The sequence below is a fragment of the Protopterus annectens genome, chromosome 14.part0, assembly GCF_019279795.1.
Source record: "Protopterus annectens isolate FY-2018-M chromosome 14.part0, PAN1.0, whole genome shotgun sequence".
Lineage (NCBI taxonomy): Eukaryota > Metazoa > Chordata > Ceratodontiformes > Protopteridae > Protopterus > Protopterus annectens.
The window spans coordinates 758,981,742-758,997,225 of record NC_056748.1 but is presented as its reverse complement, the minus strand read 5'-3'; the positions used below and the strand labels follow the sequence as shown (position 1 = coordinate 758,997,225).

The window sequence follows — 15,484 nt, the reverse complement described above, 5'->3', positions numbered from 1 at the left end:
TCTACTTGAACCCCCCACAAATGGATCACATCTTGTAAGACCCTAATCTAGTTTCCATTCATGAAGGTCTGCCTTTGTCCTACCCAGCTTGCCTGCCACACAATTTTGCACTGACAGAAAGCAGAAAGTAGAGTGAGATTCTGCTGTAAAATTAGATCTCATGATAACATATCTAGTCTGCAAAGGAGGTAAGACCTGGTTCTTCCTCCCCTTTTTACGTACCATATCACTGTGGCATTGTCCGTGACAACATGAAGTGGTCCTAGGGACCAAAGGTGATTTGGAAAGCTGAGTGCCTTGATAAGGGCAAACATCTCCTTTACATTCATGTGCTTGTGGCTGTGTTTGGTGTTTCAGATACCTTGAACTTGTACCCCCCTAGCACAGTGCAAGGTAACTGTGGGGACTGACTGCTTTGGAGAAGGAGGGGAAAGGGAGAGACCTGGATTCAGGGTACTTGATGTCTCCACCAAGTGATTTCTCTTCTCACATGTCCCAGATCTGGACTCTGAAAAGATAACAGGTATTGGTGCTGGGACCAAATAGACTTCAGATACCACAGTACCTTTCTCACTGTAGTCTTGCAAGGGGTATCGTGGGAATCATAATGCCATGAGACTCACAATCCTCAGGCATCCCCTCACTTCCCCATTAAGGGGACCCCAACAGTCAGAGAAGACATTGTTAACCCCCAATCTATAGTGGCTGTATGTGTAACACCAAAGGGATCAGGGGAAAAACTCTGGAATAGATCTAAATGTAGCTATATTTTTTCCTGTGGAATGTTCTCTTGGAATCCTAGCCTGTGTATGTAATCTCTCACCAAACAGAAAGATTCCTGACACATTGAAAAAAGAGTCTGCATAGATAAGTAAGACATCTAAATATGGAAAAATGTGGATACCGTGTAGTTTGTAATGTGCTATAACTGGAGCTCGACACTTTGTGAACGCTCTTGGGACAGTGGATAGCCCAAAGGGTAAGGCAAAGAATGGATAATGTGATCCAGATCCATAAAACCTTAAGAAACATCTGAAGCCTTAATTGATAGGCATGTGATGATAGGCATCTTTTAAATCTAAGGTTACCAAAAAATCTCAAATGGGGAAGAAAGGGTAAGAGACGGTTTTGTGAAAGGATCGTCAACTTGGGTACTGTCACAAACTGATTTAAGAAAAAGGTCCATAACTGATCTCCAAGCATTTTTTTTTGTGCATCAAAAAAATTTTTGAATGAAAGCCTCTTCCCTACTGGGAAAAAAACCTATTTCTAGTACCCCCCTCCCAATAAAGCATGTGCTGTAGGATAGGGGGGACAGGGGGGTTTGATCTGGGGATGTGGAATAATTCCCTGCAAAGAAGGGATCTCTTCCCACTGAGCCAGTCTCAGAACTCATTTGTCTGAAATTGCCAAAGAGAGAGAAATGGAGATTATGACTTTCTGGAACAGATAAGAGACTGCCAGGTTGGGAGTTGGGACAAGGCTCCTTACATACTCATTCTGACTTTTTTTGACTGTTCTTTGTTCTGGAGGGGTTCTGCTTTCTTTTAGGGAACCTCCCCACCATTGTTTTTAATGTCTGCTTACCAGCATATTGCTGAGACTGTTTGTTTTGTTTCTTGCCACAGTTGGACAAGAGAGCAAAATAACCTTTGGATAATTTAGACAAGAAGGATAAAAAAAATCTGAGAAATTCCTTGTATATCAGCTTAACCCTCTCATCATATTTTTGATAACTTTTGCAGCAGTGGCACCAACATGTCTATCCACAGGTGAATTTAAAAGCTCATTTTTACATCCACTAGGAGACTCTGAGAATGAAGCCGGGCAAACCTCCTCAACACAGTACCAGTGGCAACCTCACTGGATGTAGTATCTATAGTTATAAACACACTTTAAATGGCTAGTGACCTGAAAAATAAAAGAAACCGAACCACACAAAGCAGATTTTTCCTCACAGGGAGGAAGTGAAGATTAAACATTCATCATATTTTCACAGTTAGTCACAATAAACTTTAACATATGAGCCTGACAACTCAAAATTATAAAAATTAAAGTTCCAGAAACAAACACTTCCCCCAAACTTAAACATTATATTACCATCTTACCAAAAGGAGAAGGATTAAAATGTTTGGCAGCAGCTAGATTAACTAAAGCTATAGCTGCTGGGTCATGTTTGGGAAGAGTATATAAAAACTTAAAAGAATGAGGAACTTTATACATTCTATTTGCCTTTTCATGGGCAGTAGGCTGAGTATCAGGAAAATTGCAGAAAGTGACACACACTTCCTCCAGAGCTGACATAACTGGGGAAATGGGTAAAGGTTTTTGAAATTCCTTCTGTAACTGTTGATGGTATTTTCTGGGGGACTGAGAAACCTCTATGTTCTCCCGCAGAATACACTTGCACATTCTGGAAATAGTCTGGGAGAGAGAGAATCATTGATAAGGAGATTCAGGTGACATGCTCTCCACTGAGTCTGGATCAGAATTCTGATGGAAAAATGTTCTATCACATTTCTCCCTGGATTTAATTTCTTGAATCTTTTTAGGAAAAGAGGAATCACTTTTTCTTTTACCAGAAGCCACCTGATAAGAAAGGTGAATAGCCTGTACAATACCCTCAGCTGGACTTAATAAATGACTCCTGTCCAGAGAAACCGGAGCAGGAGAAGCTATAAATTTAGTTTTCTGTTTCTTTTTGGCAGGAAAATTAAGGCAAACACATTTTAATGGCACCACTAGCTTCCTCAGAGGCACAACATTCTGGTTAAGCAGGGGCACTTTCTCTACCCCTTCTTGCACACCAACAAAAGTGGTTCTGCCTTGCCCACTAAGGGGAGCCCAGTAGCTGCAGAGGATGTCGCTATTCCTCCACTGTATAGTGGCTGTATTTGCCACACAGAGGGATCCATGGAAAAAGGATAGTGGTCTGAGTAACCAGCTTGGCCATAGCAGAGCCTCTCACCGGCATCTGAGGCAAATTACCAGCCTGCTGTGGTGGCAAACGCCTTCACTGAATTATCACTTAAGACATAGGCAAAGATACATTTAAATAAAAAAAATGTGAGTAACTTTTACTAGCTAAGAATTATGAGTAATAGTCTTTGAAATGTAGCAAACTATTTATTGACAATTATTCAGATAAAAGTGTATTGCCTGAGCAGCACCAAACACTCCAAAATATTGTTTCTTTGTGGTAAAAACCACCACACCTCCCATGCACTGGCATATTATAATCATTTGAAGTCACTGCTTAACAATAAAAAGACCTGGTTTCCTGATAGGATGAATTTGCACAGAAATGGCTCCTACTTCAGTAAAATAGATAAATTTGCCACCAATCTCCCTCACAGGACCCACCATTGTCATAGCAATTAAACTGACTTGAACTGCACAACTACCTAACATACTTACAACTAACTACAGCACACAAACTCATTCATCATCCAGAATAATGCCCTGCACTACAAAACTTATTACTACCCTACTGTCCAGCAAGGGACCTCTGTTCTAATAACAAATTCTTATTACTTACAAATAAGTCAAATAATGTTGCAGGAGACACTACTTCCAACATGTTGCTAAACTCTAGAATAGTATCCCCACACAAATAAAATTCTCCAACAAACTCAGTAGTTTGAAACCACTGCTTAAACAGCATTTTAACCAGTCCTGGTCCTGCACATATTCATCACAAGGTTAAGACCTTGTGTTTATTCACTGCACAATATTCTCCAATTACATGCTCTCATCCTCTCACTGAAATTAACATGCAATTTTTATATCTAACTGCTGCCTGTACAATCCTCTAAGCTGCACATGGGATTTCTCTTTAGTAACTCCCACTTCTGTAAAATCTTAGAATGTATAAATAACTACTGTTTGTGTATAAATGTAAATAAAAATATAACTCTGTTATATATCAATATTGTTTAAAATTGTACTTGTTTTAAAATGTATTATTGGAGCTTTTCTCCTCGAGTCTCCACTGAAAATGGGCCACAAGCCCAGTTGGACAAACCCGGTTAACAAATGTCAATAAATAAATAATAAATAAATAACTAGAAATTGGAATAATGCAATGTAAGCAAATAGAGCCGAGCTTTTTCCCCCGTCCTCCACTGAAAATGGATATTAACTAGTTGGTCTTTCCCAGTAAACAAAGACAAATAAAACAAATACATTTGTTGAGTAATATTTGCTGAGTTTTACAGTGTCAGCTTTTCTTTTAACTGAAAAAAGTAATATCTGTTGAAATAAAATGGACAATTATTTTTCCCTAATAGCTGTGAATACCTTTCATCCTCTTAGCACAAGAAATTTGGTTAAAGCCTAAAATAATGGCGGGACAAAGTGCCAGAAGTAGAGACAGATTTTAAATGTTGTTCTTATAAATTTAAAAAAGTTGCTAGAATAACAGGATTTGTGTTAGCCTGCTTTTTCCCAAGGAAATGAGGTCTGAAACTCAAATGCATGCAGTTATTTAGGGATTTCAATCCCGATTGTCAGAAAACCACAAATTGTATGAAGAGAATAGGCAAACAAATTGAAATAAAAATCTGGACATTCTGCAAAAATATGTACAGTTGAGAGGTATGCATGCTTAAAATTAAAAAAAATAATAATGTTCTCTGGAGCAGCCTCACTTATGCAGGAGTCTGATTTTCTGAACCTCCTACACACTCATGTATGCCCACACCTACTCACAGATACCGGCAGGTACAGGCACTCGCTTACACTCATATATACACATACACTCCCGCACAGGATATACATGCAATCATACATTCGCATATGCGCACTCAGGCACACACAAATATACACGCACTCGCCTGCAGTAATATATACATACTCGTACACTCGTATAGACGCACTGGCGCATACTCACATACACCCGCTCACACACACTCGCATATACATATGCACTCAGGTACAGTCGCATACACGCATTTGGAAACACTGGCATACATACACTCAGGGACACTTGCTGACAACCGGACAAACAAACACACACTTTCCCTGTTCTGATGTCCCTTTTCTCTTTTCTCTGGCACAGCTTCTTATTTAAAAAAATCTGAGCCAGGAGCTGGGAGCACAGATCATGACTTGATTGAGCCCTATCCCCACCATCTGATTGTCATTTAAAAATTACATATACCATCAAGTTAATGTGGTAGCTTTTCCGTTTCTATCTGCCAAACACAAGGTGACGTGTCGCGGAAAACAATAACTATTTACAGTTTTCCTTTGTAACTTCCCGGTTTACATAGTTGTGCAAGAATACATGTTTTAATCAGAAATATACTCAGCAGGGGGCAAAAATGTAAGTTTCAGCCATCCATATTACTGAATTGCGACCTGGGGTAAAATCCTAGCATATATCAACGTGTATGGCTGTCCGTCTTATTGTCTTTCTACATGCATCTATCTGCTTGCAGATACATAAATATAATAATGAAGATGATGATGATAATAATATTATGAATCCATCGCATCCTTCTGAGAAAAAAAATGTGTACTTCTGCGTTATCTTTGCTTGATTTTTCTGATACAGAATTTCACAAAACTGAATCGTTTCCAGAAGTGCATGTGTCTTGTTTATTTCAACAAGGGACTAAAGTATGCTACGAATTTTAAAAAGTCTTTTATAAAAATTCAAATAAAAATTTATTTCCTATTTACATTTAATGAATGACAACAAAGCAAAATGTGTATATTAGTTGCTACTCAGTATTGTTACCTTTTAGCAATAGTGAAGTGTGCTTTAAACAAAACTTTTTGAAAACAAGTTTGACGGGGAAGACCACCTTTTTTAACAATTGCTTACCTCATGGATTAACATATCTAAAATATGCAGACTCAAAAAAGTGAATCTAGATGTGTAATAAATGCTATACTGTTTCCATAAGAAATAATTCAATGATACAGTTGATATCAAACACATTTACATTTACAAATAAATATATATATGTATATGTATTATTATCGAACATAATACTTCACTCCAAACGTTTTGATAAAATTCGCTTTGCATAGAGGTTCTTTGGAGTGCATTTTAAGAACACAAAATAGTCTGATGCCCTCTCTTGGCCAATCAAAACTTAAAAAGGCTGACATCTAAGTTTAAAGTGGACCAGTGTAAATCCATCTTAAAGTTGCACAATGACATCGAGGCAATTGTTTGAACATAATGATTTAGATGCCACATTCTGACATTCTTCTGTTCCTTTTGCAAACAAATTGCACAGTCTTTTAAAAATTAAAAGGCATAATGACCCATAAGTGCAGACATCTTTCCAAAATCTGTATTTAAACTGAACAAAAATATAGATCTAGTGAATGTGCTGGGCATTATTATTAAGTTAAGAGCCTGTGCTATGAGTGTGGACTGAAGGCGCAGTGCATATGGCAAATACCTTTGTATTTTTCCAAACTCCAAATACTGACAACGACTAAAACCAACGAAAAAGTTGAACCCACTTGGGTGAGCTTGCTATGAGGTCCGAAAATGTTAGCAGGGGAAAAAAACGCAGTTAATAAAAGGAACACGTATCTCAATACCATTTCATTCAACTTCTGAAATAAGAGCGATAGTCTCTCTCCCAATGAGTGCTTGAGCTGACTCCTTACATTAAATTTACAATGCAGTTGACTCTTTTACATGGACAGCAGTCCTTACAACACCCTAGATCTCAAGCATGTAATATGCAATGTGATTGACTTTATATCTGTTGATTTTCCATACAGCAAAAAAATATTTGTAACAAAAGTTCATAAACTAGAACTGTAATGTTAGCTTCTGATACAAAACAAACAGACACACGCAAATACACTGTGCTTCTGATATACCATGTTTGTTTTTCAGACACAGGCGAACACAGCTGATAATAAACTGCTCCTTAAGACTCCAGAGGACCAAACCCAGAATATTTAATATGCCATTTCTCAATGCAGCATGAATTGCCGCCCCTTCTAATTTTGATGTCCAACTCTTCTTTACCCCCGTTGCTTGGGAAAGGCAACATTTCACGATTCTGAATAGGAAAAGAGTGGCAGGGTGTAACTGAAAATGAATGAGCCTATGAATTAACGAATTAATAAAAAATAAATAAATGAACAAATACTGGTATTACAATTACCCTTTTTGCATAGGGCTAGAAACATCAGGATAGAGAGGAGCCATGTTGCCACTAAATCAAAGTTGTAAACCACTGGTAAATTATGGCGGTATTATTCTATATTTCTGAAAATAAGTGACTGGAATGCTGTTTTTCCTAACGGGCCCACATAGTTGTTCTTACTTCTGTGTTGTGCATATCTGAGGTTTTAAAACTGTACTTGTCTTAGAGGCTTGTTCACAGAAGAGAGAGAGTGCTGGATTACGTAGAGAAAATAACACAGGCATATCTTATTTTTCGTCTTCTCTTTCTTTACGAGGATCAATGATATCATATAGTGTTTTCATATTATAAAAATGTAAATTAGTTGATACTGTAGGGTAAATCCCATAGGCGAGTGTTTGTGTCTTTTTTCTTCTCATATTGCTGTTACAGTCATCAAGGTCATATTTTAAACAAAATGCAGCGATACAATCCATAGACTATATTTTGTAAAAAGAAGTTGTTGTTGACGCTGCTAAAAGAGTGTGGCGCTTTCTTGCTGCTCCCATCGCAGCCCAGAAGAGAACCGTGATCAAGCATGGAAGGAAACCCTATTCACAGGATGAAGCTATGGCTGTGACACTGGTTATCTTGCCGGAGTCATCCGACCAAGGCTGGAGGTTCTGCAAGGCAAACAGCGATGAGTTGTGCAAACATATGGGATCAGGCTGAAGAGGTTGGTTAAGTGTTTTCTGAAAAGCTTCCTGCTGAAGCTGCATGAGGATTCTGTTGGCCTGTTGCCTTTCTGCTTCTCTCTCCTCTGCTGTTTGTCGCCTAAATGATTGAAAAGGGATAACAGTTAATCCTTACCTCATTAAACATCGTGCATGGGCAAATGTTCTGACAATGCAAATATATATCAACTTGACTTTTTCCTGGAATGCATTCTAGCTTTATTTATGTGGTAGTGTGTGTGTGTGTGTGTGTGTGTGTGTGTGTTAGAGAGAGAGAGATCCTTGCAAATTAATACCGCGTGTTTCTTATGTTGTACTTGTCAACTGCACTTGTAAAACAGATGGTTTGATCTAAAATTTGATTGGAAGGATGATTTGATGTACAATTATTATACAACACATATGTAATACATAGTGTGTTCTCTGTTGTACTTCTGAATCAGGGGATATTAAACTGGAAAAATAAACATTGTAACACTGGACTCATTCCACAAAAACTCGTGCAAAAAAAGCACTAAACCCATATCAAACACGCAATAACTTCATGAATCATTAAGATTCAGCACAATATTTCTGCAGAAACAAATTACACTGTTAGCTCGTTTCATACACCTGTCCATTAAGTTGTAATACATGACACTTTCTGAGTGAGTTACTATACATTTCTCTTGTGGAAAAGCTAGCAGCAGTCTTTATGTGTTTTGTTGGGATGCACCAATTTTCAGCAATCACTAAACAGTAGCTCCACATTTCTATTTAAATATCATTTCAGTGTGTGTGTGTGCGTGTCTAAGTATGCTCGCACCGCAATTGTAGAGCAAGACAATCTGGGAGTATGAAACTTTTACGTTCAGAAGAATTCAAAGTTATCTGCACCATATACATATTCAGTACATTCATATAGAACAGGCAGACTGAGTTTTGAAGGTATCATTTATTGACGTGCATATATTAAGAGTCGCGTACTTCAGCACAGCTGACGTTTTTCTTGGATGTGACATCATTATTTGTTTCTTTTATTTTCGGCATACTTCACTTTCATGCTTCACTGTTACGTCATTTGAAGTTACAAATGGAAATAATACATTGCATTAGTAAGATGAGATCTAATGGTAAACAGATATTAAATATACTTTGAACAGCAGTTCAATCTATTAAAACAGCAGAATGACGTTTTGTACTGATGCTTAAAATCAGCAGCATAATAAGAAGTTGTCGATCAATCGAAAAGGGAAGGAGAAAACTACATAGGGAAAATGGAAATTGTGGGAACAATACATACAGGTGAGGAATGAGGTAAAAGAAGGCATGACTTAAATGAACTATGTAATGTTTGACTGAAAATGATTGGGTAGATTTTAAGTGATGTATAATGTTTGCAACTGGGAGTGTGTCAGTACGGTTTGTATGGTAAAATGCTTGCAACTACGATTGTGTCAGTGTGGTTTGTTTTCACTTATGATTTCTTATGTCGTAAGTGATGGTTTAATAAAGATGTTTCTTATTTAAAAAAGGGGACGGGAGCTGAATAATTTATGTAACATTGAATAAGTTAAGATATACAGCAATATATGTGTTAAGTATAATACCTGTTAATGTTAATCTAATACAGTTTGATTACTTTTGTATTAATGTAAATTTGCCTATGTCACAAGTGATAATTCAATAAAGGTGTTTAAAAAACAATACTGTAATGCTTGAATGTTTTTGTATATGTTTAATGCAAAAGTGAGTAAAATAATATAAATGTTCATATAACATAATTTGTTTGGTGGCTATCCATTACATATTTTTTTCTTTCAAATTCAGGTAGTTCATTATTTCTATACCTTTTATAAGACTCTTTTCATTGGACCATGTATCTCCTTTTTCTAATCTGTGTACCAAAAGCTATACAAGTTAGATACACGTCTAACATCCTTATATTTAGTATTTGTTCTGTACTCCTTGGACATTGCATGTGAGAATATGAAGTAATGCTATGATAGTCCCTCTTCTTCATATTCTGAGAGAAAGATCCCAATATTTATTTATTAACATTTGATTACCAGGAAAGTCTGACTGGGTAGAAGCCCATCTTCAGCAGAGGCATGGGGAGACAAGCTCCAAATTATTACAAAACATTTTAAGAACAATAATTTTGCAATCTTCAAAAATAAAACAAAAACATCTACAGTTTAAATAATTATAACAAATTAGACACAATATCAAACACTGGTTAAGAATCAATTCAAGGTATATATTTAGAGAAATTTTGACAGTTTGTAGAGAAATTAAAAGTATATTAGTCTAATACTAAGAGCAGGACCAGCCTTAGGTCAACTGCTGCCCTAGCCAAAAGGGCCCCACAATGCCCTCCCACACCACCTGGTACCCCAATCCTGTTCTACCTACACTATGCAGATTACTTTTTTCTTCATTTTTCTCACAGTTTGTCTTAATCTTCATTTTGTCCAGTATTCATTCCACATATTCTAAAGAAATCACTTCTTTACTATAAAAAATAAATAAATAATGGAAAAGTGCCCCTGTGAGACCGGCACCCTAGGCGGCCGCCTAGTTGGCCTATGCCTAAGGCAGGCTATGACAAAGAAGAATTGAAATATGACGTGAGGGGAAAAAACAAGCTTTTGGTATATTTATAAAGTCTGGGAAGAGAATTAGATAGCAGTAATGAAGTGAGTGAAGAAGGGACAGTAAGGAGGTATAAGGAATGAAAAATATTTGTTCACACTAGCTATGTTGCTTCATGACGGTGCCATTCAATTTTCTAATGGGTTAAAAACTCCACCAGAATTATTCCTTATGTGGAAAGATTTACAGTAATATAAGTTTTCTTACTCTCCAAATTTGTAATCGCATCATGGTCATCAAAGTGTGTCGGCATGCGTAATTTTGATTATGCACATCAACATTAGTGCCATTCTACAAACTTAAATAAAATTCATACATATATATATATATATATATATATATATATATATATATATATATATCTATATATACACACACACACACACACACACACACACACACACACACACACACACACACTCACACACACAAACACACACACACACGTACATATATCTTGGTAGGGGTGCCTTCTGTGTGGAGTCTACATGTCCACCGCGTGTTCAGGTGGGTTTCCTCAGCATGCCCTGGTTTCCTCCCACATTGCAAAGATATGCTGTAGGTGGATTGGACATACTAAACTGGCTGTAAGTGTCAGTGTGCTTGTAAGTGTCTGTTGTGGAAGAACAACCATGGCAGGGCTGGCCACCCAGCACTGTAAAGTTTGGGTCTAGATAATTGTCACTATTGAAGTGACACCCTGACCCCATGTGCAATAATAGGAAAAAGGGTTTGTGGGTGGATGGATGCAATGTCAATGTCTGTCATATCTAATTGTTATGTTCTTTAAATAAATTCCTTAAATATCATTAATGTACAATTATAACCACCTGTTATGGAAGTTTTCTTTGAAGATTTACAGAATTAGGGCAGAAACATTGATTAAGTTCTGAATCAAACTGGAAATTAATTTGAACATAATGAAATGACCAACATGCGCTTGAGAATGAAAGACATACTTTATATAGTTGGGTTCTATCTTACTTATCCACTGCCACCTCAAAGTTAACTCTTTGCAGACCTCCCACTCCCACCCCCAACGCTGGGCATATGATTTTGCCTTAATAAATTAACACTTGAAGAGCTGGGCATGCCCAGCCTGTTGCAGTTGTCCTGTGCTTTAAAGAGTGCACGGGTTTATAGATATAGTGGATGCTCACTGTATGTCCCATAGAAATACATATTCACAACAAAAGGTAATTATCTATGTTTCCATATACATATGTCTAATTTCCCCAAACCACCCACATGAATTCATAGGACTACAGCTCTCTGATTCTGAAAAGCAGAATTATATAGCATCACTACTAAAGCTACATACCTATACAGAAAAAATCCTCTTGATTACAGTTGGCTAATACCTATAATGCATGCAACGCTTAGTCAGAAGATCATGACAACCTATATATATATATGTGAGATGTACTCGTCACTGGAAAAACAAGCATCACCTAGCAGCATTCATACATCCACTGAAAATACTTTTCCATTTTTGATGGAAGACACCTAGATACCACAATATTAACAAAAGTGTGATTGACATCACAACTACTGCCCTGGTGTAATAAAATAGATTGCAAAAAAGAAAGTAAGGCTAAAATGCTAGATGGTATCTCTATGCAAGCATGTTACATTGCACAGTAGGTCAATGTTTACTGTATAGTTAGGACTTACGCTGGAATTCTAAAATCCTTAATCTAAATTATTTAATGATACTCTGGTGCAGAACCATGCTACACATAAGAATTACAATGGAAAAACTTGAAGCGAATTAAAAATAAGCCTTTCAGAATCCCATATAACATATTTGTAATTAGGTAATTATGTGCATGTATCCTTGCAAGGCACGTTCATCCACAACTGCCATTTGCTAGCTAGACCTGTTTGTATGGATTACCTTTGTCTTCTCTGGATGTATTGAGAGAAATGTGTTTGGATGACAATGTGTCAGAAGCTGTTTCAGTGGTGTAAATGGTATCAAACTACACGCATGCCACTGTTTCCCTGAAATGCCACAATATGCAAATCATACAGAGGTTGGTTTCCAAGTTCCTTTAAATATATTTTCCAAACAATATTGTTTCTGCAGCTTGATGCTCAGAATCTGTATTCACATGAAGATTAATGGGTATTGTGTTGTCATACTATAAATATGAATGGAAAATATGATGAGTTAATAAATGACAACACACACACACACACACACACACACACACACACACACACACACACACACACACACACACACCTTCCTTTTAAAACTACAAATCTGGTGACTTAAGCCCTGAAAACCAAAACCACAGTTTGTCTACATCAGTTTTTTTCCCAAATCTGCATAAACTGTGGAACTTAAATGACAGCATTAATGGAAATATAAATGTATCTTAAGGTTTAATGGTGAACTACCACTGCCAGTACACACATAACTACAGATAAGCAAACACATTTGAGTTCAAAATCTTTAACAGTCAATTGTTATATGATATAAGGTTAAACTTGTTTAAACAGGATCATCATCTCCACCTTGGCAAGTACTTCATTTTTAGTTTGCTGAACTAAAGATTGTTTATGTAATAAATCTATAGCTCCAAAACTTTTGCTTGAAAATTATCTGTAGCATGTAATGCTATATTACAGTTCCCACTGTACCACCCATTCAAGAAATACTCTGTCTATAAATTCAGCTTAAAGCCTGTTTTTAATGAAACCGAATAGTATTTCATCTACTACATGTATGTATAACACGGACATATAGAATATAAACTATAGCTATTGCATTACATTAGAAACATAAAATCAGTTACCATCTCAGGATTTTCAGCTTTTGCAATTTTGTTTCCTATTTTGGGTATAGAATAGGACAGAAAGAAAAATACCTAACACAATATCAGACCTAAAAAAGCAGCTTCTGGCCCAGGTATTGCAACATATATTATTAAAATTAATTTTGTGTGACAATAAATATGAAATTGCTTTTAATAATTATTTATTGTTGTAACAAAGCAAGGTCTTTTAGCAATTATTTGTTGCTATTATGATTGAGGCGTGTCTAAATATAGCACCCATCTCCATTTAAAAATAAAAGAAAAACAGATACTTAATTTACATGCAGGAATATATGCAAATGCAGACAAATATAAAAACATCAGTTATCCACTTTCACGTTTTGCAATATATTGTTACGGTGAGTATATTTCATGACAGGTACACAAAATGCATGCCATTTTTAAAAGAATATATTTTTGCATGTAGCAGCCTGAAAGCAATGTGAAGACCTACAAAACAGTGTTGATTACAGATGACAGAGGCAGCGGATTTACTGTAGAAAAAAATCTGTTTACACGAAATAAGCTTGTGTGAGTCAGGAGTTCCCTGTAAAATCCATGGCATGCAGGCACACAGGTTTGCTGTCCTGTAGCTGGATGCTTTTGTGAATAATTATATTTTTTTAACACTCACTGATATTTACTAATTTTCCCGCAGTGGTGGTGCTGCGGTAGCATTGTCAGCTCGCAGTAAGACGCTGTCTGGTTCAATTCTCAGCTAGTGCATCTTCTGCTTGGAGACATGCATGAATAGGCGTACCTTCGTTGAAGGTTGTGCGTCAGGGCTGGTAACTCGGCATGTAAAACTCAACTACCAATCATTAGTGGACCAGAGTTCTGCTGTGGTGACCCCTAACGGGAAAAGCTGAAAAGACACAACAACAGCAACAATTGATATTTACTAATTTTACAGCATACTGACTCTGTGTGTGTGTGTGTGTGTGTGTGTGTGTGTGTGTGTGTGTGTGTGTGTGTGTGTGTGTGTGTGTGTGTGTGTGTACATGAATTTATTACATAACTTGCTGAGACACTTTAATGTAATAAAACATTCTAGACAGTGAATTCACATCAAGATTATTGTGTGCATTCCTGGAGACTGCAGTGGGAAACACAATGGTGCGCACTTCATCAGAAGTCACATAAACACAGAAAGAAACAGGAAGTTAAACGTCTCACCTGCAATACTGACAAAAGGCGAGAGGTAGAACAGAAAAAATAATTACACATGTTACAGAATGCACAGACCCCCCTAGGATGCTTCCTTAGAGAATGATATATGAGAACAAGAGGTAACCATATAAAGAGTGAAACTGTGCAGCTTAGGGGAAATATTAAGGAAGTATCATTCTACAAAAATGTAGTAGATTACTGGGCAGCCTTACAAAAGACAGAAAATAATGACTGAGTTGAAGAATGCTTGAGCCAAACACAATGCCATACCTTGCAATGACGTATGGGAGGGGATGGATGAAGGGAAGAAGTTGATAGGTAAATGTTGGCCTCTGGCTAATCTAGTAAATATTGGGCAGGTTACACAGATTTTATGTTACCATGGTGAGCAGTAAAAGTTATTTGGCATGCCTTCTATTATTAGCTTGTATGGGGAGAGACATTTTAAAATTTCATAGTAGCTCTACCTATTCTAAGTTAATGCCTTTATCACCTTGAGGGTAGATGGAGTGCATAGCTATTCAGAATATTCTAATCTTAAAGATCAGACAGACAAATAAAGAAATACATGTCTGCACATGAACATAATAATACTAGTGTGTTTATGGCTGTGTAAATGTGTTTGATTTTATAAATAATAACTAGAATAAAATGAAGGAAACCAGCTATATTTTATAGCAAGAAAGGCAGGAGTACAAGTAACTTTACAAGCTACAACATAGTTTTGTTCAACAAAGTAAATTAACCCAAGTGTAATGCTAGCTAAATGGTGGGCAAGTTTCTTAACTATTCTGTTATGGTTGTATTCCGTCTGTGTGAAAATGGTTAAGTATGAGTTTGCATGGCAAGTTATATTTGTGAGACTTTTAGCAATGAATACAACTTCTGGGTGGATGGGGAGAAAGAGAGACTCAGTGTCTGACTGACTGCAGACATTAAGTGCTATGTGGATGATTCTTAAGAAATGAAATAGTATCCAGCATGGGATTTAGAAAATAAGATTGAGTAAGGATTAACA

The 15,484-nt window shown here is 36.8% G+C and overlaps 1 protein-coding gene across 1 annotated transcript in view; it reads right to left on the bottom strand.

The window, feature by feature from the left end:
• Nucleotides 1-6,889: 6,889 nt before the first annotated feature.
• The window catches only part of TLX1 (T cell leukemia homeobox 1), a 73,401-nt gene continuing 64,806 nt past the window's right edge, over nt 6,890-15,484 (bottom strand). Inside the window, exon 3 of the mRNA XM_044055686.1 lies at nt 6,890-7,937. Within this exon, the coding sequence (XP_043911621.1) occupies nt 7,715-7,937 (223 nt within the window). The 3' untranslated portion in view covers nt 6,890-7,714. The remainder of the gene's footprint in view (nt 7,938-15,484) is intronic.